Source organism: Caretta caretta, chromosome 7, assembly GCF_965140235.1.
Source record: "Caretta caretta isolate rCarCar2 chromosome 7, rCarCar1.hap1, whole genome shotgun sequence".
Taxonomy (NCBI): Eukaryota; Metazoa; Chordata; order Testudines; family Cheloniidae; genus Caretta; species Caretta caretta.
This window is the reverse complement of record NC_134212.1, coordinates 73,381,226-73,408,915: the sequence shown is the minus strand read 5'-3', so window position 1 is coordinate 73,408,915 and position 27,690 is coordinate 73,381,226. Positions and strand designations below refer to the sequence as shown.

At 39.3% G+C, this 27,690-nt stretch overlaps 1 protein-coding gene across 15 annotated transcripts in view; it reads left to right on the top strand.

The window, feature by feature from the left end:
• LDB3 (LIM domain binding 3) overlaps window positions 1-27,690 on the top strand; it is a 191,855-nt gene that overhangs the window by 108,177 nt on the left and 55,988 nt on the right. For 8 of the 15 annotated variants that reach the window (XM_048856758.2, XM_048856769.2, XM_048856768.2 and 5 more), the window contains 4 exons: window positions 1,509-1,523; window positions 7,429-7,598; window positions 9,053-9,089; window positions 27,296-27,331. In XM_048856758.2, the coding sequence (XP_048712715.1) occupies window positions 1,509-1,523; window positions 7,429-7,598; window positions 9,053-9,089; window positions 27,296-27,331 (258 nt within the window). Of the gene's footprint in view, window positions 1-1,508; window positions 1,524-7,428; window positions 7,599-9,052; window positions 9,090-13,213; window positions 14,201-27,295; window positions 27,332-27,690 lie in introns of those variants that run through there. The other 7 variants (XM_048856770.2, XM_048856772.2, XM_048856766.2 and 4 more) reach the window with 4 other exon arrangements.

Here is a 27,690-nt window from a genome sequence, read left to right as displayed (position 1 = left end):
AATTTTCCACTTCGGTGCTCCAGCCCTGAAGCACCCATGGAATCAGCGCCTAAGGCACCACTTTTGGCCTGTTAAATTTAGAAGCCCTTTTAGAATCGGTTGTCCCTCGCAGAACAACTGGTTCTAAAAGGGCTTCTAAATTTAACAACCAGTTCTAGCGAACCGATGCGAATCGGCTCCAGCTCACCACTGAGTATAACTGCTTTTCAGCAATGAGAAGGTTCATGATGGTGTGTGACAACCAGTAAAGCAAATATATGAACAGTCTCTCTAAAAACACTGAAATTTAATCCAATATGAAGAGTCTAAAATGCATGTATGTTATTCAAAAATGTTATACAACTAGATTAAATATGGTGTAATCAAGGACCCTGGGTGCTGTTTCAGAATCCTTAGCTCTGTTAATAGCACTTAATAATTCTGTTTTCATCTAATTTATGTTTCTATCAACCTCAGAATTCTAAATTATCCTATGAGGGAAATGCAATTTTTTCCTGAAAATTGTTCTTATTTCAGACTGAACTCAAAATAATGTAAAAGAAAATAACTTCTTAGATTTGTCCTGTAAAAAAATTGAATTCCAGATTGAGCTAGATTTTTTTAATAAATCTCTTTTGCCATTTTTAGGGAAAATGTAATATAACAACATTTTCTAGTTTAAGAAATGTTGTTTCTAGCGATGACTCAAAACCAGCTGTAAATTGCCAATAGTCAGTTGACAAGCTCTTGGTCTTTAATATAATGTACATGTAGTTCACCCTGATACTGTGAAAAAAACTCCTAAAACATATTCTCCATGGGCCTGATCCTGCAGTCCTCATTCATGCAGTTTCAAGTCTTGACTCAGCAAGGACTACAAGGTACAGCCTAATATATGCTGTAATTACCGTATATACTCATTCATAAACCGAATCTTTTTGGTAAAAAAGTGACACATCAAAGAGCAGGTGTCGGCTTATAATCATAAAATTTGATGATTTTAAACTCTATGAAATCATTTAATTGAATATCTAATACACTGTCGTTTGTTTACCTGGAGCGTCTGCAGGCATGGAGCCCCTCAGTTCCCTGTGGCTGCGGTTCACCGTTCCCAGCCAATGGGAGCTGCGGGAAGTGGCGCGCAGTGACTATAATTTTGAAAGTGTAATTTTGAAAGTGATTGTAATTTGAAAGTGGATACATATTTGTTCAGTTATTGTTCAGTCAGGGTAAGCTGCTGGCGGGTTGGGACGTTTTGTTTACTTGGGGCGTCTGTAGGCACAGAGCCCCGCAGCTCCCAGTGGCCGTGGTTTGCTGTTTCCAACCAGTGAGCTTATTCAAAGTGCTAACATTTTTATGTATCTCTTTGTGCTCCCTTTTATTGATCATTTCTTTTCTTCTCTCTTTATTCAATTCTTTTCTTCACTAATTTCTGATACTAACATTACTCTGTTGTGCACATCCCAATGCTCCATAATGATGGATCCCACACAATGCCTTTTGTTGGGTTTTGACCACATGACTCACAGTGAATCTCCATTGGCGTAAGTAGATCCATATTTCCAACTAGTAAAACACAATGAAAGTACAGTGTATGTGTGTTCTTTTAAAAAGGTTCACTTCTTTCATACATCTGGATTTTAGAGGCATTTTATTGTATATGCAAAGTCATACAATACAAATCATATAACTTAAACTGCCATTTAAACGGTCTCATAATTATAAAGTTTCACTGTTGAGCATGTGAAGTCCTGGTAATTTCATAGAAGACACTTAAATGAGATCTGTCAAATGCAGTTCAGAACAAAGAATTTGCCATATTGGATCAGACCACTGGTCCAGCATGCTCCTCCTATATGAGGCCAGTCCCTGATGCTTCTCAGAAAGGAGAGACTGCCCCTTCCAGAAAATCCCAGATAAAATGAGGGAATTCCACTAAGTGCAGAGGGAGATGGGAATTCAATGTATTTTCTAATGGGAGGGGAAAAGGGTGTCGTTTATTTAAATATTCCTTAGTGTTAGAGAATTCTGACATGGTCAGTCTGAATAATGATAGAGGGCCCAAATGATGAACACTAGAATAAAAGTAAATATAACTGTTTAACTGGAAACAAAAGGAAATAAACATCTAGATAAAAACCAGGAGTCAGCCCTTCTGTTGTTTTACATAAGACATAGCACCAGTGAAGTCAGTGGAGCCATGCCAGTTGACATCAAAAGAAGCTTTGTTCCAATTTTTTTTCATTTTATATATGAAATTTTAAATTTTAGAAATTAAATAGTTACTGACATTTATTTTTATGTATCAGGCAGTTTTAGTGAGCTGTTACTTTTTGGAAATATGCCCATGAAATAATCTTCCTCTGTAACCTCAAGTAGAAAGCTGATCTGGAAGCTACACAATATGAACTAGCACTGAAGCCTTTCCTTCATCTTTGGAGAGTGATTTCTGAGGGCTTGTCTACACAGCACGGCAAAGTGCTCTATGGGGGTGTGATTTATAAAGCATTCTAACATGCTGTGCTCTAACTGCCCTGTAGAGACCTTTCTGGCATGCTCTAAAGGTACCTAGTTTGTGTTAACATGGTCCTCTTTCAATCCTATGTTAACACGAACTAGGTACCTTTTAAGTTACATCGACACTACAAGCTAGACATGATTATTCCCCTACTTTTGTGCACGTACATGCACGAGCTCACATCCATTAGTGTAGCTGGGGTAGTAGGGGCGGCAGCAGCAGCCAAGGCACAGTTTAGCTATAAGACTATAACAGGGTTTAAAAGAGAACTGGATACATTCATGGAGGTTAAGTCCATTAATGGCTATTAGCCAGGACGGGTAAGGAATGGTGTCCCTAGCCTCTGTTTGTCAGAGGATGGAGATGGATGGCAGGAGTGAGATCACTAGATCATTACCTGTTAGGTTCACTCCCTCTGGGGTACCTGGCATTGGCCACTGTCGGTAGACAGGATACTGGGCTGGATGGACCTTTGGTCTGACCCAGTATGGCCATTCTTATGTCGAGTACAAATCTACCTGAAACCAGTGGGTACATACTCTGTGTGGCTAAGCTGTGCCTTCACTGCCATTACCTGTGCTCCCACAGCTACACTGCTGTTTATACTTGTGCTAGCTCTATGATACAGAGTGCGAGTATGTGGACACAATGTATTGCATTGAATTGTAGACATATCGTATTGTAGATGTAGCCTTAGGGTATGTCTGCGCTGCAATTAGACACCTGTGGCTGGCCCGTACCAGCTGACTCGGGCTAAGGGTCTGTTTAATTGTGGTGTAGATGTTCAGCTGCAGCCTGAGCTCTGGGACCCTCCCACCTTGATGGTCCTAGATCTCTGGCTCCAACCTGAGCCCAAACGTCTACACAGCAATTAAACAGTCCTGCAAGCCCAAGTCAGCTGGCACAGGCCAGCTGTGGGTTTTTAATTGTGGTAGACATATTGTTAGAGCACTCCAGCAAAGTCTACTCGGGACAGTTGGGTGCTTTACAAATTACACCCCTGTAGACTGCTTTGCCATGCTGTGTAGACAAGCCTGCAGTCTAATATTAATCTGGATCAGAGTAGTGCTTCTATCCTGTGCGTTCTCAGACTCGACTCTTTAAATATGCTTTGCTCAGTGCTACAGCCTGTTGGCACACCTTTCTTTTTATGACCTTCCGAACTTCTTACTTAGTGAATGATAGATTCTCCCCAGTAGATTATATGCTATGCTTTTAAATTTAGGCATTAAAGCAAACCTTCTACTCTTCTCTCTGATCAGATCATCTCAAAAGTAAAAGCCTGGCCAGTGATTGGATTATATTCATTTGATCATATCATTGGCTTGATCCTTCAGGGTGCTGCGTGTGCCTTCTGTGATATGTAGACTATTCTGAACTCCAGCTTACTATAGTGGAGTTGAGGCTATTCGTCACCTTGGTTGTTCAAGCCTGAACTAAGCATTTTGCTGCTAAATATGAAAATAACTATATAAGTAGTAGTCTTACTGGTAGCCAAATTCTCCTTTAGTCCTCCTTTAGATTCAGTTCTCTGCAGAGAATTTGGCCCCATATATGTAAAAGAGTAAGAAGATGCAGACTTCAGATCTCAAGAGTGTAGGTTCAGCTTGAGAAATAATACAATAGGCAATTTCTGCTATATGAAGTCCTTGAAGCACTGTGTACACGTGTGTAGCAATGAATAATAATAAAAATATAAACTCAGTGCCTGGGGCCAATTTCTGATATAATCATTTCTGTCAATGGTGTTAAAGCTGGGGTAAGTAAGGTCATCAGGTCCATGTTGTTTGAAGTAAGAAAATCATTCAAACATACCAAATCAATTTATTTATACTGGAATTATTCAAACCCGCATGCCAGGACATCAAGGTAGCAGAGTGAGAATGCCCTGTCTGTGTGTCCTTTTTTATCATTCCTGTCATTGTATTATAACTCATAACATACCAAGAACCAAGAGTTGGTGCCCATAAGATCACGTACTCATGTGTTTCATGTACATTTCAGTCAAACCTCTTTTACGAGTCATTAAGGATTTTTGGCCAAATTTGCTGCAGATGTAAGCAGACATAATTTCAGTGACTTCAGCAGAGTTGCACCCAGCTAAGACCGGCACTTGAAATTAACCCTTTGAGTGTATAAACTGAATTAAGCAACAATAACAGACTCTAGATTTTCTTTATAACAAACAAAAATGGATGGCTATTTTACAATTCCTTATAAGTCTTTGATAATTTCTGTAATTGCTTTTGTTATTAATTGGAATCAAAATGCCATCCATTCAGTATTTATATGGATCAAATACACTCCTTCATAGAAATTCAACTGTATTTTTACATCAAGGGTCAAATCCTGAAGCCCTTACTTAGCTTTTACTCAACCTTTTGTTACCTGAGTAAGAACTGAGTTAAAATTAAGTAGATTTTAGTATATGGCCCACTTGTTGAGCTATAGTTTATAATAAATAGAAAGTCACAGACTCTTTACTCCTTATTCAAAGAGGTTTGATTGTCTATAGAGCTTATATTGGTGCAAATTAATTTTGCTGTGAATGCATGACCCACCTAATGATGGGAACAAAGGTATAATTTTCTATTCAATCATAGCAAAATGCCCTGAATTATTTGGGCAGATTTTTTTGTGTGCACACACACGCTAGGAAAACAAACTTTAAAATGAAGAAAGGGCATAGTAGTAACCCCCCACCCCCCATTATCAAGTTTTCTGAAAGAGTCAGGTGCCCCATCTAAGCTTTTGGAAAGACCATAACCAGCCACAGTGTTGCTCTGGATTATACACTGCCATTCCTACTGGTTCATATATCCCAATACTTATTTGTGGTATAATTATGATTCAAACAAAGATAAAGGCCTATTGCATTAAAGGCATAATTGGAAATGTTCCAATATGTTTTGCTCAACTAGATAACCTAGTTTGACTTAGAGTGAGGCACTTCATTCAGTGAGGGAAGGTTAATTTACCAGAATCCATTTCCTGTCTTTATTGTCTGCCATAAAGATATGAATATACCCTGATACATATTTCTATTCTGAAATCTCAGACTCAATCTCTACAGCTGCACAGCCACATGTGAGCTATTGGGCATTTTTATATTTATAGTTTTAATCAAATTTTTTTCTGTAAGTCCATCATAATACAAGAACAAAGCAGTGTAAGTAGAGGATTTAACAAAATGAACTTGTCTATCTGTCCATGACCCAAATGCTAGTACTGTCACAGTAACACATAGCTGATCGTTGAAGTCAGCAGTACCATCCATCCACTGGGTTTTATTATCCAGTGTCCATCATTCTGCAGCAGTGAAATTTGCCATCAAACACAGCAGTGTTTTAATCTCCTGCAGGATCAAAATGTAAGTCTGGGGATATAAAGTTAATCAGTTGTTAGCCAGTAATAGGCAGCCAGTCATCCATTACAGTAAAAAAAGCAAAAGATGCTGCTTACTCAATAGAAAAATGAACGTATGAAGTGTAGTTGGAAACATGAAAATTTTACCACCGAATTGGAAACCTTTACTAAATCATTTGCTGTGAGGGACAAAATGTTATTTATATTTTTTATTTTCATGCTTCTCATGGAGAGTAGTTTGAGGGGTGAGACATGAAAATTGAATGACTGTAATGTAGGCTTCATTTCTTTCCTTTCTATTCACGTTACAAAATTTCTTCATTAGCCCTCATACTAAGGATGTTTCTGATACAAGGCTTAATTCACTAGTGCCACAAGTAGGAAGTTTGGGCAACTGCCTGGGCTTTAGAGGAAGGTTTTATAGCAGGTGGCTGCTCTGATTCCTTGCCCTTTATGGCAGGGAGCTCATTGGACAATATGGCCCTTAATTTTTAAAATAGCTATTTCTCAATTTTCATGACATCGAGCATGCCACTTCCAAAGCTCTGTAAGGCATGGATCATACAGTTACAATGTAAATCACTCACTTCAGAAATAATGTTGTATTTAGAGGAGTCCTGGACCCAAGGTATGACATGACTGCACACATCACCATCAATATATGTATCTGCAGCTCTATTAATATTTAATTTAACTGCACACTATGCAAAAGTTATTTTGATGGGAAAAAACTATTAAATGACCATGTCTACTTCCAGCTTGCGTCATAAATCAAATTAGAGGTTAACTCAATTGGTGTTGTAGGGTGTCTCATGAACTTTTGTAGTTTGGGCTCTAGGTATGCAAAACTGAATGGTTCTTCCTATACAGTCTGTGCAAGGTCATCAGAGGGATCATAAACATTAGGTATAGTTTAATAGTGAAGGTTTGAAATATGAAATAACTAGAGAAGTGTCTGAGCTTTGAGTTCGAATCCAGATTTTCTAATGTTCTGAAGTGTTTGGATTCAACATTTTGGTACCAGCCTAACTCTGGAAAGAATTAAAAAAACTGTACTAAATTAACTTTTTAATATCAAAATATATTTTCTCCTTTTCGGTGTAACCTTAAAATAGTCCAGTTCCACAACTGCAATAATATACTCTAGGGTCAGTTAATTAGCTCCACAACATGAGGCATTCACTATGCACAATTATAGGGGTAACAATACTCAAGTGGTCCAGTAATCTTGACTTGCTGACCATCCTTTATTGCTTTATATTGATATATTACTGCCATAATTTTGTGGCTGTGTTGGCTTAGGGGTCATGGACAGACCAGTAAACATATTGGTTTGAATAATAATAATATGCAATGTTAAAGACAAAGTGAACTGAAATGTTCTCGATTCACATGTTTTTGATCTACTGTAATTTGTTTATTTCTTAGGCAAGTGGTTTTTTTCAAAAACAATGTTTTTGGTTTTTGTTGTTGGTTGTTTTGGAATAGAAACTGCAACATGAGGTAGGGTAGGGGGGCAAACCCAGTATGTGCTGTTTTATAATGCGCCCTTTTCTGCATTGCAGTAGCCTTCCTGTTAAAGATCCTCACATTGACAGTGCCTCTCCAGTGTATCAGGCTGTGCTTAAAACTCAGAACAAGTCTGAGGATGAGCTTGATGACTGGACTCGCCGTTCTGCCAATCTGCAGTCCAAGTCTTTCCGCATCCTCGCCCAGATGACGGGAACGGAGTACAGTAAGTCAAACAATGAAGCCCCAAATTTGTTTTAAGATTAATTTTATTTTTCTTTCCTCTTTTATACACTAGCTGTTGAGTCTAAAAGATGACTCCTTTCCTTCAGTAAAGCTCCCCAATGTGGGTTAAACTCACAAAGCTCTAAATCTAGTTCAAAGGGGATTAGCAAACCTAAATGCTAACTGTCACATTGTTTCCTATAAAGGAAATATTTGATCAGCCATGAGTACTATTCTTATTTTATTGTGGTGAGTGCTAATAATAGTCATTAACTAAACAAGATCCTAGAATGTCTTGGGCTAGTGTAGGTTCCCCACCCCCCAACAATCTAATGCAGGGGTTCTCAAATTTCATTGCACCACGACCACCTTCTGACAACAAAAATTACTACATGACCCCAGGAGGGGGACCAAAGCCTCAGCCACACCCCCCCCGCCGAGTGCAGCTGCCCCAGGTGGGGGGCGGGGAGGGCAAAGTCCAAGCCCTCTGGCAGGGGGGTCCAAAGTCAAAGTCCAAGGGCTTCAGCTCCAGGCAGGGGGCCTGTACTCTCTGCCCTGCAAGCCCGGGCTGAAGCCCTCGGGCTTCCACTTCGGCCCCAGGCGGTGGGGCTTGGGCTTTAGCCCTGGATCTCAGCAAGTATAACGCCAGCCCCAGCAATCCCATTAAAATGGGGTCCTGACCCACAGTCTGAGAACTGCTGATCTAATGTAATTAGTATAATCAAGTAGGAATTCTCACTTCTCAGGGGGCTAGGTTTACAAAACTGCTAATTCATTTGAAAGGCAATGATCATCTTAGCATCTGTTGTAATATACTTTTACACAGTGGGCACACTGAAATCAGAAAATGGAAACTCATTTGCACCGTACCTATGATTTTCTAGCAGCCATGTTACCTAGACACTAGACCCTGACCCAAGTCCACAGATGACACAGGAGGTTGAGGTTCTGTGTTTATTGCCCATGCAATTCTTTTTTCTGACCATCGGACACCAACTTCACATCTTATTCCTAATTTAGATAGCAGGGAGTTTGGGGGATTTCATGACTACTCTCATTCCATCATTGGGAGACAGGCACCATTTACCCAGTGTTTCCCCCGCATGACCTCTACGTGTGAAGCTGCCACTTTTCCAGGCTCTTCCCAAGGAGCAGAAAGCCCGCTCTGGGTCCTTGTGCACAACCAAGACAAACTATGAATCAGCTGCTGGTAGGTGGCTGAGAAAGTAGTACAACTGCAACCTCTTACCACTGCCCCACTTTCTAACCCTATAAATTCCACGGAAGCCAGAGTTGCTCTTGCTCGCTTTATATCTCTGTGTGACCTAATGGTGGAAAGCTGCCATGCTTATCCCCTTAGATGTCATTTTCTTTTATGCTTTTCTGGTAACTTGGGGTTGGATTGTGGGCCTCATCTAGTAGGTTTTTTTAACAGAATCATTTTCTCTTCTGCAGTGCAAGACCCGGATGAAGAAGCCCTGAGGAGATCAAGGTAGGCAACTAGCAGCAGGCATTATGGCCTTCTTCTTACTGATAACCACTACCTAATGCTCTAAAATGGCTTTAATATGAAAATACAAAACTAGATTTTTTTTCTTAAATATTCTAACACATTTACTCAACAATCACTAAAATGAAAATGCTGTTGGCTTAGAAATCTGCAAGAAGTGCTCGATTGAAAGGGTAACAATGTGACAGTTAGGTGTAATACAGTACAAAATCCTGGAACGAGTACTCAGTCTTGCAAGCTCTTTGCACATGGAATTCCCATTGACTTCAGTGGGAGTGCTGTTGGTGCTGGGCTCATAGGATCAGGCCCTATGTGACTGCATTCAATTCTGTAACTAGATGAAAATATATGATATTGTGGTAGTGTTGAAATTTAATGTGCAATTTATTTGGATGATCCTGTGATTGGCACTTGATTCAGCTGACATGATATAGTAATGTAGTTGTTTCCAATTACAGACATGGAATAATCATCACCTGAATATATTTTATGTGAAACAGAAAAAAATTATATTTTTTTTAGATAATACACAGTATGAGGATACAGGACTGCTTTTGCTACTGGAGAAAAGTACATATCCATTTTCAAATGTTCTGCCAGTAAGGATTTTACACATTCCTAGACTCATAAAGGCCTAAACTGTAAGGCTATTACGAACAGTTATGATCATCTGGTCTGACTTCTGCATAACACAAGCCATAGATTTTACCCAGAGATTTCTGCATCTAGTTCAGCAACTTGTGAATGAACTAGAGTGTATGGGGTTCTAGCCTGATGTATTCTATTTACATATTCCACATCCGTATCTTGCCAAAAATGTTTTAAACAGATTGTTTGGTTTGTGATCTGTCTGGTATTTTGCCCACCCAGTGTTTAACTTGTGTTATTACGAAATGGTTTATATGCAAGGTTTTGGACTTTTGATTCTTCTGCACCTAATGTAGGGTTACAAATGATGAGTCGATGAGCAAAACAGGAATGTTTTTACTTACAATATGAAAATACAAATCCAAGGGATATATTTTCAACCGGATGTATTTCCTATCCGGGATCCACAACAGTTCATTGAAATTTGCATAGCTAGATACCTCCATATCAGTCTGAGACTGTGCCACCCTTGCACTAAATTCTGTCTTCAAATGTGCAAACACAATTCCTGTGGATTTCATTGTAAGTCTCGATTCAGCAAGTATGTACTGAAGTTCTGTTAACTTCAGTGGAACTTAAAACAAATCCTGCAGTATCCAAACAAACACTATGTACAGGAAGGACCTTCACTAGTACTAAATTCTGTCTGCTGATTCAGGGGCCTGGCTCCCATACATCTGTTTGTGGGCAGAATTTAGCCAGCCCTTCATGAGCTTTAGCTGTGGTCCATAAATAGAAGATGCATATTGAAAGGCCTGGGTGTTGAAAAAAACACTTGGAATTGGATAGATTTTAAAAGAATAATTGGTTAATAACACATAAGTGTTTGTACTGTAAATTGCACTTCTTATTTGATGTAATTTAAAGTACATGATATTATCCTTTGTGTATTTTATGTTGTCAGCATTGTGCACTTCTGATGTATCATTTTCCATTATCTTTTTTTAATAAGGAAGTGTTAATGACACTGAATATAAGTCACTGGGGAATGTTATACAAAGACTTTTAAAGGTGTGCTTGTCCTTCTAACCAATGCTGAAGGGAATGTTATTTGGACAGTTACGCACACATTCTTCCTATCCCCATCCCCCACCTCCACCCCCATGCTTCTCTCTGCTTTTATATGCAGAGAACAACCTGTGTCCAAAGATCTAGTTTTGGAAGGCATGGAAGGAGGGAGTGACATATCTATAGCATGCTGCCGTCTTCTTCCGCCCTCTTACCCAATACAGCAGAAACCCCTCCACAGAGTCCTAGTTTCAAAAGGTCAGAAGGTATAAACGGGTGTGCATTATGCTAAGCTCCACCCCCAGGCTCCCAGCAGCATAAATTACTGTAGACAGAGCCTGCAAAATTATACATTGTTACTCTTCCATGGTTTGAAATCCACAGTGGGGGTTTCTGGGGCAGCCAAAGGAGGGGATCTCCTGGAGGTACAAATCCTGCAGGAGTTCTTGCTGTTTTTTAGAGATCCATTGGTTTGAGCTCTATATCAGACTGTCAGATGCCATCCCTTATGGAAAAGTTTCATGTACACGCAAGTTAAACTGTCAGAATTCTCATGTAATGGAGAATTTTGGTCCAAAGTCATGCCTGCCAAGAGTGCTCTCTTCTCTCTTGTGCTTTTCCTCTGTTCTCTGTGTATCAACTTTGTTCAGTGTGAACAATAATAAGGATTGACTCAAACTTAGTGGCAGCTCCATGTCTACTTTTTTCTTTTAGACATTTTCAAAGAAGGAAAACACAAGTAACTTTCCTATATGGGGGACCTCTTTTTAATACAAGTGTTCATCCCTAGACTTGGTGCCTATTGTCATACATACTGGCATGTACTTTGAACAGAGCCCATAATATGCAGGAATTTTCTGATGGCAAAATGCCTGTTTCACTTCATATTAATAAGTGTGTTTTATGGCTCTTTTGTTCAAGTTATACTGGCAGCCACACAGGCACATGTGGTAGTAGATGAAAGGCACTTTTTGAGGTACTTTTGATGTAAGATTACCATTTGTTATGAAACCTTTCCTTTACATTGGGATTGTAATGAATGTTTTGTTGAAAATTTGATAAGTAATTTGTCTATCGCCAGTAAAACAGACATCTCTTGAACTAATACCTTTCCGTACATGGAGATGGAGGGATATATCTTCAAAACATTGAGAGATTTCTTAAACTTCATGATTCCTATTAAATCCAGTTGAACTTACATAGCTACCACCCTGTACATTGCTTTGAAAAAATACCTCTCAAAGTTGCAGCATCACAGCTAGAGGTATTCTGAATCATTTTATTTTTATAAGCATAAAGTAGCATTTGAGAAATCATACATCAACAGTCCCTTAGAAGTGTTATTTGTATCATATTATGCTGTTAGAAACTGAAAAATTAAAAAAGTTAAAGTACTTGTCACCATTTACAGTACTCTGTTGTTTTTTTTGTTTGTTTGTTTTTTGTGCTTTGTAAAGCTTGGAAAGTGAAACTACCCTGGTCTGTTTATTTTCTGTTTCTCTAATCAGTTTCACTCTCTGGCTCTCCTGCATTAATACAGTGGTTTTGTGTTTGGATATCAGCCATTCAGGAGAAATGAACTTGTCTGCTTTGAAACAAACACATGCACAAATCAAGTGAACATTTTAATTTCCATTAGGGTTTGTAAAGTTCTCTTCTCTGCTCCTCCACCCCCCCTTGTTTATATTTTTAACTTAAAAAACCTGGGGCCTAAACCAGAGTACAGTATCCAGAAAAGGTCCAATCCTGAAAGAAGTAGAACACCACCTGTGAGGTGCTGAGTGCCCTTCTGTCCTATTGAAGTTGATGGAAGTTGAGAATGCTTAGATATTGGAAGGAGGTGATCAGCACTGTACAGATTCTGCCTCTGTGTTGTTCTGTTTTTAACTCAAATGACTGGAGATACTTATTTAAATACCACATTTGAAGGATTTCAGGTTCTCGTTGCCTAATCTCTAACAAAAGCAAAAAAGCTATGAGGAAACATCGCTCAAATTTGCAGCTTTTGGTCCTTATGAGAAAAGATATAGGCTGACCTAGATATTACAGGATAGGAAATGTTTGCAATGATTTTGTCTTGTACAATGTTGACTTTCACTTCCTGCTCAGCTGGAAAAAAAGCTGAGAGTCTGCTGGCAGGAAAACAGTAGAATTATGCTGAGAATTTCTAGCAAAAGCAGCCCTGTCAAACAAAACCAAAACCAAGGAATACAAATTTGTGTTACATTACAGCTCAAAATTACAAATCTAAAAAGCTTTCCAAATTTCTCTGGAAAAGGATCACCCAGCCTAGTTTGCCTTTATTTTGGGAGGTAACATAAATCCAAATAAATTGCCATTGCCCTAGTTATAAAGCAGGGGAGTGGTGGCTACATTCCCTAACCCCTTTCTTTCTTCCTTCTTCTCTCTCTCTGTCTTTTTCTTTCTCTCTCTCTTTCTCCATGCCACAGGGAAAGGTTTGAAACGGAACGTAACAGCCCACGCTTTGCCAAATTGCGCAACTGGCATCACGGCCTATCGGCGCAAATCCTTAATGTTAAAAGTTAAAAACCCATGTGTAACAAATAAATGTGGAAGATATAAAATTACACTAAAGAATTAACTGCTTTACTGAGTTAGAACCTAGGGGTATCATATATATACACAGTACAGACATAAGATAGGGGGTTTTCTCTGAGTGCCTGCCTTTATTGTTTTCTGTTGCTAGCCCAATATTTCGCCACTATCACACACCCAAAAAAAAAAAAACCCAACAAAAAAAATCAGACCTACAAATGATCATCATTGTAAAGGGGATTTTTTTTTTGCCTTCTGATAAATTATAACTTTAAAGTATTGATGGGGGAAAGATGTAGCCATTATACTTTATTTAAATACAGAGAGAAACAAGACAGAAATGATTGTCAGTTTTTCTTGGGGGTTGAGGGGAGATATACTTTTCCAGGAAGTGTTTGTTACTGCTGTAAGAAAGTCAAACTGGAGCTAGATAGTTGGGAAGGAAAACATACTAAGCCGAGCCGAAAGGTTCTAAATACGTAGTCCTTTTAATTTATTTCAATATTTAAAAAATGTTTCAGATAAGACCCTAGATGTGATAAGTTTATTTTTCTTGGATGTGCTATATTGTTAAGAGTCACTGCTGGCAACATTGCTTATAGTTTTCCCTTTGAAACCAGAATTTGTCTTGGGGAGAAAGATAGAGGTAGAATGTGGCAGCTGTTAGACTGTGAAGAAAAGGGGACTATGTGACACTTTGTTAGAGATGGTTTAGAAGTAAAAAGAATATATGAGACAATTCATGTACTGAGTTTTTAAAAGCATGTTGTAAGTTTCAGGCAAAGTGCTGCTCATTCTGTATTGCTCTTGTTTTGATCCCTCACTTTTTTCTGTATATAGCAGCATGCTTTATCTGAAATAAAAGGATTTTAAAAACTAAAGTAATGCTGTGCCTGTTTTACACAAGTACTTTACTCTGGAAAATAAAATAAACCTTGGAAGTATATGAGAAGGAGAGGAAATTTTCTTTCCACAATAGAGAACGTTGTCAATAAGATTTTCTCAATTAAACATAATTCTTACAGGTCTCAAAATGATCTGAATTAGAAGGCTCGGTGTAGCCTATAAAAGGACAAGAATAGAACTGAACACATAAATTCTAAGTAACAAAAGAAAACAAGGTATTTTTGTGGATTTTGGAGAGGGAATTATAATAATTGCACAAATTCCTTTTGTAGTCTGCATTCTCTGAGGTGTTGCTAATATTGACTTAGTACATACCTGCTGTGTTGACATGTGGGTCATTGCTGGGGGTTAGAATGAGGTAGCTTTGTTTCAACAAGTATATTGCAAACATTGCTACAATAATTTTATTTTAAAATATATAATCTGAAATCAGGCAGGTCTAACAGAGAGGTCCAAAAATAAATACCCTTATTCTCTGCTAATAGGATATCAAGAAAGCTCCCATTGCTCTTTCATATATAGTTAATGCTCTAATGGTCATATAAAAAGAATGTAGTCTAAATTAAAGTGTGTTCATGGTTTCCGTGGAGATAACTGGTGTTACTGTAACAATTCACACCATGAGTCATCAGCAGGGATTGAAGTAAGGACCATCAGCACTAAGCACAGGTCTCTACCACTTGAACTAAAGATTTTCTCTGTTGGGGCATTATCCAAAGCCTACTGGAGTTTGTCCATTGACATCTGTGAGCTTTGGAGCAGGCCTTTTAGCTGGTAGCAATAGTTGTGGATCAAACACTAAGTCAGTGAGTTACATTAAAATTCTTCTTGTACTTTTTGCTAGTTCCCAGCCTTCTAGTTCTAATATCTGACTCTTCATAACAGGGCTGAATTCACTAAAACTTCTATCTGTCTTCTGTGCTGTAGAAGCACATGTAATGCTGCCTCAGTTGGAGAGGTTTGCATGGGCTTCCACAACATGGAATACTGTTTCAAAAATTGAGCTGTATTAAAATTCCTTAGGAAGAGTGTTTAGAGAGTGTGGGCAGTGGTTGCTTTTGAAAATGCCATAACTATTTTTTTTAATAATCACCATGGCAATCCAATTACAAATTAAGCCATATTATAAATATTTATTAATAATTTTAATTTATGGAAATGCCAAGGGCCAGATTCTGATCTCATTCACATCTGTGTAAATCCAGAGTAACTCCACTAAAGTTAATGCAGTTATTCTGGATTTTCCCAGGGTGTCACTGAGAGCAGAATCTGGTTCAAATAAGTGAAAGTCTATTTCACATAGAAGATTTATAGAGAGTTTAAAATATCAATATATAATTTAGTGTATTCATTTTTTAAAAAATGATAAATATTTCAAAGCTAAAATATTTTGTCTAGTTTAAGATTGAAGTAAATCACTTCTGAATTATTAAAACCAGAGTGTAAATGTTAATAGGAATTGTATGCACTTACTATCAAAACACTGTAATGTATGTAGTTTTATTAGTAGTGGCGGGTGCCACTAATAATGACAGAAATAATCCCCAGAATTTAAGTGCTTTTTATCTAAACATAATTCTCAGTCTTTGTAGGTTTTTGAATAATCAGAAAAATGAGACGTATAATGTATCGTAACAGTAACTGAAAGAAGGGATTGGTCTCCCCTAGTTCTTCCTAAATGCACATCCGAACTGCTTAATTACCAGAGCCAGATTCAGGGGAGGCAACACATGCAACCAGCTAGTGAGTCGGGTAGAGGAGGGGCACTAGAAATAGTTGTCCTCCTCTTCCCTGGAAAACATGCAGAAAACATAAACTAAATAATCTCTAAATTTATCAGCATTTAATTCTTTAATTGTTTGTATAGGGCTCATGTAAAATTTTGTAGAAAAATGTAACTCTTCTAAGGTTTGAAATGCAATCCTAGAAATCAGAGACAATAAAGACCTATTACTGAAGATAATCCATCCCCCATTACTAATGCAAAATTATTTCATATAGCACATATTCTAATGTTTTGTTCAGTCCCATTTTAACAGACTCAAATGATGGATCATATTCATGAAACCATTTGAAAACCAAATACAATTATTTCTGTTTTTTTTTTCTTTTAACAATTCATTTTAAAAAGAAAATTCCTTAAAAAAAATCTGCACTTCAATTAATGTTTAGATTGTGTCACAAACCATCAAAAGCCAGAAAAGTCAAGCTAAAGCAGTTTTATGTCATTAACAGATCTTCCACTTTTTCCTTGTGATTGAGAATTAGGTTTCCACTGTGAAGTGGAGAAGTTAGGCCAGGAGTTGTCTTCTTACTCAGTCCCACTGCTCAAGAAAGTAATGGACAGAGAACTGATGAGAATTTGCAGGGGGCATCAGAAAGTGACTAGCCTTGTGATTAAGGCCAGCTCTAGCCTGGATGGGCTCCATCACTAATTTATACAGATTTTCTTAGTTCATAGTACCTTGCTACTGCTTTGCCAGAGCTGTCCTCTAATCTTTTTCAACCATAATACCATATTCAAGAGCCTTTTGTTTTGTCCTAAAATAGCAAGTTAAGGAGAGAGAGTATGGAGACGTATAACATTTGAGTTCATTTTTCAGCACCCTGTGAAAAGGTCTAACTCTTGGGAGTGACATTTGTGGTTGGCAGGTGTATCTGTCTGTCTTTAGGGTATAATCTGAAACATGATTGTTTTGTTCAGTGGAGGAATGTTGGTGACAGTGCAGCAGGCTAGCTTCAAAGGGTTGTTTTGTAAAGAGCCCACAACCCAAATAAGAAGACAAAGTGTAGCATGTGGGCAACGATATCATCCCAGCAATCTTGCCCAAAAAAGCCCAATGTTTATAACATTTAATGAAGATAAAGCCAAGGTGGTGCTACTAGGAAATCAAAACGAAAGGCCTTCCAGGTAAATCTGCTTGTCTGGTTATGACACAGGGAAATGCTCATTTTCTGCTGTGTTCTAAGCCTGTTTGATCCCAACTAATCTGTTTCCTAAATACCCTTGTTTTGCCCTTCAGTACCCTTCAAATGCTCTCTCTCTCTCTTACCCTCTTCCAGTGACTAGACTTGCATCAGGATAACTGACTGCATGCAGTGCATGCTGGTACGTGGCAAGTGTGTGTTTGTGAGAAACCAGGCTTAAGAACCTGACCTCTCATGCTTCCTGCATGAATGGATGGCGAGAGAGGAGATGCTCTGGGGCTACTTTACTTACTTGCCCCTTCTCATACCCTGCCTATGTGGGAAGGATTTTAAGCTTTTGCTATACAGTGAATCAGTGAAGAGGTCACTTTCTCCAAAATATGGTTTCTCATGCATTGTGTGTGAGACAAGTTGAGATTGTATTTGTTCAGTAAGAAGGGATGGGTATGTAGGGACCATTTTAGCACTGCTGGAAATTCAAATACTTCTATATTAGAACTGCTTCTGAATTCTTCATGCAAAGATAGCAGACGTGAGACATTATAGCGTACTCAAACTTTGGTTCCTACAAGAGAGTGATTTGATTTTGAAGCTTCTTTGATACAGTTTCTTCTGCCAGACTCATTGACTGGGACCTGTCAGTGTGGTTTCAGCAACTTCGTGGGTGTCTTGCACACAATTTTGCTTGTAAATGTGAAAAGCTAGAATTTGATGTGTTAACAACCACTACTAACTCTATGAATGTATTGAATATCTGGCTGTGGTGCCCTCATTGGTCAGGCACTCAGGACCTCCCCTTCTCAATGTTCTATCACGATCTCCAGCCCCATATTTGAAAATGAATATACCCAAACCCTACTCTCAGTTGTAAGAACCTGTGTCCCGTTTAAGCTGGTAAGAGCCTTCTGACACACCCAAATCAAGACAAACACCTTGGTCCTCTTTCCTCATTTGCTAAAATCTCCAGTTGTTAGCACCCTCTGACCCTGCCCAATTGCCAAATCTTCCCATCCATGAATATGCTATGTAGACTACTGAAATCCTTAGGTGGACCCATGTCTTATTTCACAGGGGGTCTCACAAAAAGAAAGCCAGGTGTGTAACTAACTCCATCATGCAGGGCACCTAAGTAGAATCGGGAAATAATGAGAATTTTATCAGTTTTATCTTGTTCCACCCCCTCCCTGCCCCCCTTGACACACATAAGAGTTTCAATGACTTAAGGATAGTGAATAACCTTGATAGTTTCTGGTTAATGTGGAAACCTGGTTGATGTCAGAGAAGGCAACTTGACGAAAGCTGGTGGCAAAGTGGCGCCACAAACTGTTAGTCTGGTAGTTTTGTGGGAACAATGAATTTATGGCCACTTGTTTCCATGCCACCCCTTCTGGAGAGATGGCCTGATCCAGGACGGTGATGATGATTATTTGTAATCTGTCTAATTAATATTCATTTAAAATGAGGAGTCCATACAAGGTTAACAAAAAGAGTGAACCCATCCTCAAATCAGTCTGTAGAGGGGAGCACATGTAAGCCAACAAACCTCGTCATAGCTCTAGGTCCACCATTAGCGTCTGTGGACTGAACTGCATTGGGAAAGAAAAGACTTTTCTTCACCTGTCTTTGTCTTCTACATTCTCCTGTTTATCACTGACCCTTCCTGCATGGACTGTAGTTTTACTTTAATTTTCATTTGTCTCTTAAGTGCAAGTTGCATGTATATGTCCTTCCACTGATGTTGATCTCACTGTAGCAATACTGCATTTCTCTATGGATTGTCTGAATCCTTGTGTTGCCCTCAGTATGGTAAGGGAGAATTAGCTCTTGAATGTACTAAGTGTTACATCAAGCATGTCTAATCCAGAGGTTTTCAAACTGTGCTCTGTGGAGGTTCAGTGGTTCACAGAGCATTGGTTAGTAGTGCATGGCTGATCATATAGTACTGGCTCCTCTTCATTACTCCCAGCTGCTGAATTGCATTAAAGACAGCTAAAAATTTACTAAATATTTTCCAGGTAATTGCTGTAGTTGCTACAGGAATATCATGCAATTATAAATGGAAGGGAGGAAAAGTAAGAGAATTCACGAGACAATCTCTATATTAACTGTGATCTGTGTTATGAAAAACCCCTGTTCTAATCCATACCATTCGGTTTTTGGCTTAGAAATTGGGGGAATTGAAAATTATCTGAGGCAGAGCATGAAATTTAGGGCAATAGTGAGCAGAGAGGGTAGAAAGTACTTTAGAACTTTTTTATTCATGCCCATTTATTTTTAAAGAATTATCACTCATCACTAAGACTTATTGGAACTGATTCTTTTCCCTCTTACACTGGTGTAAATCAGGAGTCAATGGAGTCATGGTGGTGAGAGGGGAATTAGATCCAATTATGCGGTCTCTAGATTTGAACATTGGCTCTCATTTATCTGCAGCTGTCACAGATGTAAAACTAAGGCCCTGATCCTGCAATTGGATCAACAGTAGCAGATCTCTGTGGCTTACCCAAGGCTGGAAGTAACCATGCAAGCAGATCCAATTGTAGGATTGGGACCTTATACTTCTTCTATATCAGATGGGTGGATAAAGAGGAGAGCTATCTGAAGTGAATTTATTTGCTTCTCTGAAATGCATTCTGCGCATATTTCAAACTCCTCCTCTTATTCATAATTTTGTAAGCATAACTGCTTACTAAAGTAACCTGATAAAATATACTGAATTAGTGCTCAAAACCTGCCTGATAGCAAATGCATTCAAATATAAGTTAGGACACATATACTTGCATGCAGAATATGTATACATAAATCTTGGAAAGGAATTTAAGGCTGTATCTTACACTTATTATGCAATCACATACAACAATTCTAGACCTGTTACATGGCTGTTTCCTAACACTACAGCATATTTATGAATGGCACCAAAAACACACACAACAATTGCTTTTATTTATTTCAGTACTGACTGTTGAGCAAATACAGAATTGATTGCTATGTTCTTCACCTAATGTATAGTAATTTTTTCCTCTTCTGTGTTGGCTCAGTCTGTGCTAACCAGGATGCCTTCTAAGAGAGCAATATTTCCCTAAGGTAGACTTGCAAGCAGACTTACTAGCAGGATAAACTGCAGTCAGTTTTAGAGTAGGTTGCTCCACTTTCTTAACTGCAGTGGCTGAGAAAGAGACACTGACTTTCCTCCTCTCCCCCTTTTTCTGATCACTAAAGTCATAAACTAAACCAGCATGTTAATCACTGTAACTTTCAGCCTTTTGTCCTCTTCTGTTAACTGTTTCTTCCTTCATGTTTTGTGCCGTCTTTGTTGTCAAGTTAATGAATAATTACAGTTACAATAATACAACTTCAAGAAATATAGGGATAAACATTCACACTTCTTTGTGGTTTTGTGCTCATGGTGTCATGGAACAATCCCTACTCAAACATAGGAACAACCACATTAGATCAGAATACAGGTCCAGTCTAGTCCAGTATCCTGTCCCTGATCTTGCCCAGTTCCAGATACTTTGGAGGAAAGTACAAGAAACCCTGTGGTAGGCAATGATGAAATAACTTGCCCACAGGGAAAGTTTCTTTCTAACCTCCATTAAATATTCACAGACAATTCTCCTTGTATTGTTACTTCTGACAAGGAAATCTAACTTGAAGACAAATACATTTATGATAAAAAAATAAGAAAACAGTAAAGGATAAATGAACTATATAAAGGAAAAACATCGGAAATTTATTAAGGACCAGATTTTCAGCAAACATCTAGCATATTTTGGTTTTCCATTTATTGACATGGGATTTATGTATGTAATGCCCATAAACATCCCAGGTATAAATGGGAAGATAGAACCTTTAATTGCTAGAAATGTAGAACCTGGTAATCTATAAATTGTACTTTTCAGTTGTTTTATCTTCAAACCAGGCACCTCAGCCTGTGCTCTGGCAGGTAGAACAGAAGACTATTTAATGGTCATAGAGCAGAATACTGATAAAGGGCTAGCTATAGCCCTCTCATCTTCTTGCCCCTTTCGCATACTCTGTGTTTAGGGTCCAATCTCACAAGTGTTGCTGAGTATCCTCAATCCCCACTGACTTCAAAGATGGGGGACATTTTAAGATACTAGAGTGGGATTCAGAACAGCTTGATTCAGTTCCTAGCCTTGCCACAGACTTTCTGTGTGACAACAAGCAAATTACTCAGGGCCTAATTTTCAGAGGTGCTGAGAACCAACATGTCCAGTTGGAGTGTACGGGAGATTCAGGTACTCAGCATCTCTGAAAATTGGGTCCTTAATCTCTTTCCACTTCAATTCTTCCGCTGTTATACAGCAGTAATACTTCCCTACTGCACAGGAATGCTGTGAGGATAAATTCCGTAATGTTTATGTAGCACTCAGATATTACGTTGATAGCACCCTGAAAGTACCTACAGAGAGAAAACATGAAGGCCTCCTAGGAAGCCTTCAGCACCTTGCATAATCAGGCCTTTACTACGGATAAGGTGCCCTATCTGTGAGCCTGTGACAATGAGGGAAAGAGCTCTTCAGCTGAATTTAAAATGCCTGGATATGAAGAAATATCCACTGAATCACATACCATATTGAATTAAACGGTGCTGAGATATTTAAAGGAACATTTTCAGTTTTAAAATAATGTTTTTAAGAAGGAATGTCTTCACTCAAGTTGCTTATACTACTTTAGATTATCACAAATGAAAGACTTAAAAAAAATCCTAATTCATTTTTCACCATTTACTGTATCGGGCTTGTGGAACTTTTGCACTTCTTTCAACTTGAACAATGTGGACTAATCAGTTTCCCTTTCACTGATAGTGTCTCACACTCCAGCACAGAGTTCCAATTGTAAACACTGCAGGGGAAAGTTTAAATCCAAACTTTTTTTGTTTTTGAAAGAACTGTTCACTGGATTTTTTTTTTTTAAATCTGTAATAAGCCCACTCTTGCTCCCATTGAAGCCAGTGGAAGCCAAGGGCTTGTCTGGAATTACAGGGCTGCAGCGGCACTGTTGTAGCACTTCAATGAAGATGCTACCCACACCAATGAGAGAACGCAGGTAATCACCTTCTCTGAGAGGCAGTAGCTTGAAGCCCTCATGTCAACGTAGTGCTGTCTACACCAGGAGTTAAGTCAGTATATTTGCGTCACTCAGGCGCATAGGTGATGCGCAGGGAGGAATTTGGGGGGGTCAAGTGCCCCCCCCAGATTTCTGCTTGGCCTGCTGAGGGAGAGGGAAGGGGCTCTGTCCTTTTCCTGCTGTCTCTACCCCCCGGCATGCTCGGCCCCTGCCCATGGCAGCTGGGCCTTGGCAGGGAGCGGAAGGGGTGGGACCAGCCACTTCCCATGCCACTGCTCTGGGTTGCTGCTCTGTGCAGCACGGCAGCTGCCTGAGAGAAAGCCCAGCTGGGGAGGCGGTGAAGAGCCACCCCTGGCCTATGCCCAGCTGCCGGAGACCAGGGCCGAGTGAGCCAGAGCACTCACTCCCCTGGCATGTTTCCGGCTCGCTCAGCCCCTGTCCCCAGCAGCCGAGCCCGAGTAGGGGACAGCTCATCGCCCCCACCACCTCCTCAGCCGGGCTCTCTCTCTCAGGCAGCTGTTGCGCTGCACAGAGCAGTGAGCTGGAGTGGTCATCTTCAGCTGTGTGACAAGTGGCTCCATCCTGCTCCCCACCCAGGCTCAGTTGCCAGAGAGAGCAGCCGAACATTCTGGGCGAGAGGCATAGCAGGAGAAGGACAGAGGCCCTCCACCGCCTGCAGGTAACTTTTGGGGTGGGGAAAGCGCGGTGGCCCCAGGCTGGGCGCAGGCTGAGGAGGGGTCACACATATGGGGAGGCATGAGTGGTCTATGCTAAGGGGTGTAGATTTTCCACATCCCTGAGTGATGTAGTTATACCAACTTAAGTTACTAGTGTAGACCAAGCCTCATCATACAGTTCAAAGTGCAGGAAGGCAAAATTAGAGGAACTCCTCTAATACAGCAGCACAGATGGATTCTGAGTTAGGGAGCTGAGCCCAGAAAAAAGATAGCAAAGCAGGAATGAGAACTGCAGAATAGCTCTGACCCACAATTTTTTTCTTTATTCCAAAATTTATTTCTTTTATTTTCTAATCAGTCCTCTCTGTAGCTGCATGATTTTAGAGGAAGAGTAAGGAATTAGATGGGTTTCAGAATAGCAGCCATGTTAGTCTGTATCTGCAAAAAGAAAAGGAGTACTGTTAGTCTCTAAGGTGCCACAAGTACTCCTTTTCTTGGTAAGGAATTAGTTTTGTTAATTCTGGAGAAAGTCTAGGATTCTCTTTTTAGGAGTGAGTGGAAAATGTGATAGCTCTGAGTTCTCATGTGCTTAACTTGAGTGCTGGTTTAACAATGTTTTACATTTGGTTTCTAAGTGAAAACAACAGTAAAATATACTGTTTGTTGTTCAGATTCTCTAAAATCCTTATTAAAGCTCTCTAAAGTTCAGAGCCTTTTGGCTTTCAACAGAAACAAGTGTGTTTTGTAAATGTGTATGGCAAATGTGTATTGCATTTTGTTACCTAATTTATTAAAATTCTTAAGCTTGATAGTTCAGTGGGTGGTTTTTAAAAGTCTTAATTCCATTCCCTCAGTCTGTCTGCATGATCATTTCATGCACTGTATTATCAAACATCCCCTAATTTCAACTATATACTGCACTGTGTAACTGAGACTAACAGTAGAATGGACAAATATATGTTCTCTGATGCACATATAAAGCTCCTACTGAAATCTGTGGGAGTTGCCACCATTTTGTTATAGGGGACATTATACAAGGCCCTACTATCTAAAGCTGGTTCACCTGTGTGGGAGACAACAGGGACTGAAGAAAGCCCAGGTTTGAATCTCTCCCTGATACCCCAAAACTACTCTCCACGTCTATAATCATATTTGTGTGATCAGCCTGTATAATCACAATACAAAAATAGTTTAAATCTCATTGGGTCAAATTCTTCCGTGATGTAGTTCCACTGACTTTACTGAGCTTGCAGTAGGGATGAATTTGACCCATTAAATACAATAAGTGCAGTGGTTTTAGAAAGCAAATTAAGTTCAGCATTCCCATAGTGGAAAGGCTTAGGGTTTGGTCCGTTTCATCTTCAAAACCCTCTGTCAATACTCTGTACCAATAGCTAAGTCCAAATTCCAGTTCAGCTGATTCAACTACAGGAGTTGTTCTCACTCACAGAGAGGAGAATAATCCCTGATGAAAATGTGCTTTGTGCATTTGAGTTTGTCTTCTCCCTTTTCTCTCTGCTCTGAATGAGTTTTTTTCTCCCTGCTTTGTTCTGTGGAATTGTGTTTATTATAATTGTTCCATACCTCTCTCTCCTTTAACATCAGAACGCCCCTGCCACCATTATTAAGCAGTGCCCTACACTTGCACAGTTAGTGAAAGAGTTCGGGTGAAGTGCTGACCCCAGTGAAGTCATTGGGAGTATTGCCATTAGCTTCAGTTCAGCCGGGATTTCGCCCACCTCTGCTGTAGCAGGAGAGGGTGAATGAAGTTAACCATAACTGCAGTGGCCTAATGCTACTAGAAGCCTTATCCCAATTGCTTGTCTTTTGGTCTGGACTGTTTATTTTTTTTCATAACCCATTTTGCTGTACTGGAAATAAACCATGCTTCAGATTTTTCAGGCTATGAGTTTGTTTTTTAATATTCTTGCATGACTTTGGTTCTTGGTATATTATTTTAACGCTTCTTTTCTTTCCAGAGACTAAATCTCTAACATATCCCCAACTTTTTTCAGCCTGGCTACTTGATATATTACATTCTGGTGAACTCACGACTCGGTCATCTATAGAGCTAGTGATTGGTTTGTCATCACTCTAGAGAGGTGAACTGATCCAGCTTGGGGATTCAGTTTTAAGCCAGTATCTTCCATTCTGAGCAGCATGACATCCTTATTAAAGGCAGACAAACTTGTTCTGCTTAATTTCTGACATAGTGGGTTTTGAACATTTCCCTTGGACTCATACACTTTTGGGTTTGCCTTTCACTTAGGAAATATGGTGAGAAGGAGGAAAAGGAGAGACAACACAAATACAATGAGTCAGAATTAATGTAATGTAAATTAGAGTAGTTCATATGACTTCAGTGGCACTCCACTGAGTTGCACCTGTTAAGGGTCTAATTTAGTATATTTATATGTAACATACATGCACAGCAGTGACTAATACTAGCCCACCTTATGAAGAGAAGGGAATGGCTCTTCTATCCCTACTATGCTACCCACCTTCCCTTTAGCAAAATAAAAAACAGAACCAACAACAACAACAAACACACACACACATACCACTTCCTAGAGGGGAAACTTTCACTAGCACACTTCCCCCTCAGAAAATGAAAATTCAACAGCTGCTATCAGGGATTGCTGTTGTCCAAAGGGATGCAGTCAGAGCTGGCTCACTGTGGCTATAAGAGGCATCTTACTTTATCTTTCTACATAATACCTTTGAAAGCAAACGGCTTTTTAATTAGTATTGTATTATTAAATAACATGTATCCACATTAGGAACAGTCAAACAGTATATAATCAATGGTAATAAGTATAATCTACAGAAATACTCTGTGAAACTTTTTAAATACCATAAGCAAAGTAGAAAAATGACTTGGCCTAACAAATTAGTACATTTAAAATTTACATTGCATCTTTTTTTACTCTTAGGTGTCAGAATAAGCCTCCCTATTCGAGATAGCATTTAAGCATATACTTAGGTCTCATTTAAATCTGTGTAAATAGTAGGCATGGATGTAAGCCTATTCTTAAGTGCTTTCCTGAATCAGGTCCTAAAAGATTTTAATTAGTTGAGAAATTATGTTTCAGAATTATAAGATGGAGTATTAAAGTCTTAAGGCCCCAGTCCTTCTAACAGTTATACATATATTAACTGTACTCATATAAATAGTCTCATTGACTGTGCTGAAACTAGTCTGAAGCTTATAGTTAAGCACATGTATAAGTGTTTGCAGGACCAAGGCCTAATTCTGTACCACTGAAATCTGTGGGTGTCTTGCCATTGACTTCAATGGGAATCCTTCATTTGACTTAAATTGATGTTAGACTGGGGCCTTAGTGTCTTGTCCTTCAGCTCCTGTGTGGTTCACATTAAAGTAAATGGGAGTCTTATATGTATTACAAGTTCAAAATGGCGCCTCATAAAGGCACTTGCCAGCTCACCCCTCCAAGTGGCTCTCTTTGCCTCCGTCTGTCTCTTTCCCCAGCATGAGGACCATGGAGGGGAAAGCAGGGCTGGAGATGCCCCAGATGCCTTCCCTTCCTTCGTTGCCCCCCAAAATGAACTTGATACTTTTGGGGGAAGGAGGAGAGTAAATGCTTGGTAGGGAGGGGAGAAGAGGAACCTGACAAGGGTCTCTGTTGCATGTAGCCTCACTATGTTGCTCAGCTCCAGTTGAGCTCCACACTGCGGAGGCACAATCCTAGGCTTTGTCCCTTAGGGCCCAACTGGGCAGGATGAATTGCCTCTTACACATTTTTAAGTGAGCCCAGACATGTAATGCAGCCCATCTCGTAGGAGTCCCTGTAAGCCATTAAAAAACAACAGCTTCACATTGAGCACATACTGGTAGTGCACATCTTTTCTAAGACTGGTAACCGCTTCAGAACATTGGATACCCAGGGACAAACCAACTCTCACTGTGATTGTCTTCACAAACTGGAGTTGGCACATGAGTATGTTCTACTGGGATACTAAAGGGTTATTTTTTAAACAGGGCCATTACTGAAGCCAAAGCTTCCCCCAAATACACAGATCGGTTGATTTTTAGTGTGTCGCTGAGCCTCCATTTTACTTTAACAATGAAATAGAGTTGCCTACAATTAACAAAGAGAAAGCTTGTAAAAAAAATCACACATCTGGGTTCCAGCACATTTTCTATCTAATTCTTAAAAAGAAAAAAAAAATTGATTCTAGGGTATTTCTCACAACAACAATAGTCATAAACATCGAGAACATAACTCTAAAAGGCTTTTGACAACCAAACATCTGTCCTCACTCTGCCTTCTTTTGCTGCTGTTCTTCCTTCTCCCCCCACCACTGGTACCTGCACTTGCTTTATTCACACTGTATCCCCTCCTTTCACAGTGGCAAGGAAAATGTTGCTGCAGCAGCTGAAAACAGGTAACGTTTGTCATGTATTCTTTTTTCCTCGGACTTTCCACAGAAAGTTTTTACTACAAATGCATCCGATGTAGTCACTCTTTGAACAGATGCATTATAGTGGTATTTCAGCTGAGATGATTTGCTAGAGGTGTGCATTTTAATGCAGATATTTGAAAGATTCCTGGCCAGGTGGCAGACTACATTGGAAATGTGCAAAATATACCACATTACCTTTAATTCTAGAAAACAGAAAAATAAGCAGCATTTGATCCATGTTTCTGAAGTTCAATATTATAGTTATTCAGCAGAGGCGAACAGTCCAGAAGTTCAAGGACCATTTCCACTTTTAATCAGATTCCAGTGTTGTGGTCTGAGCT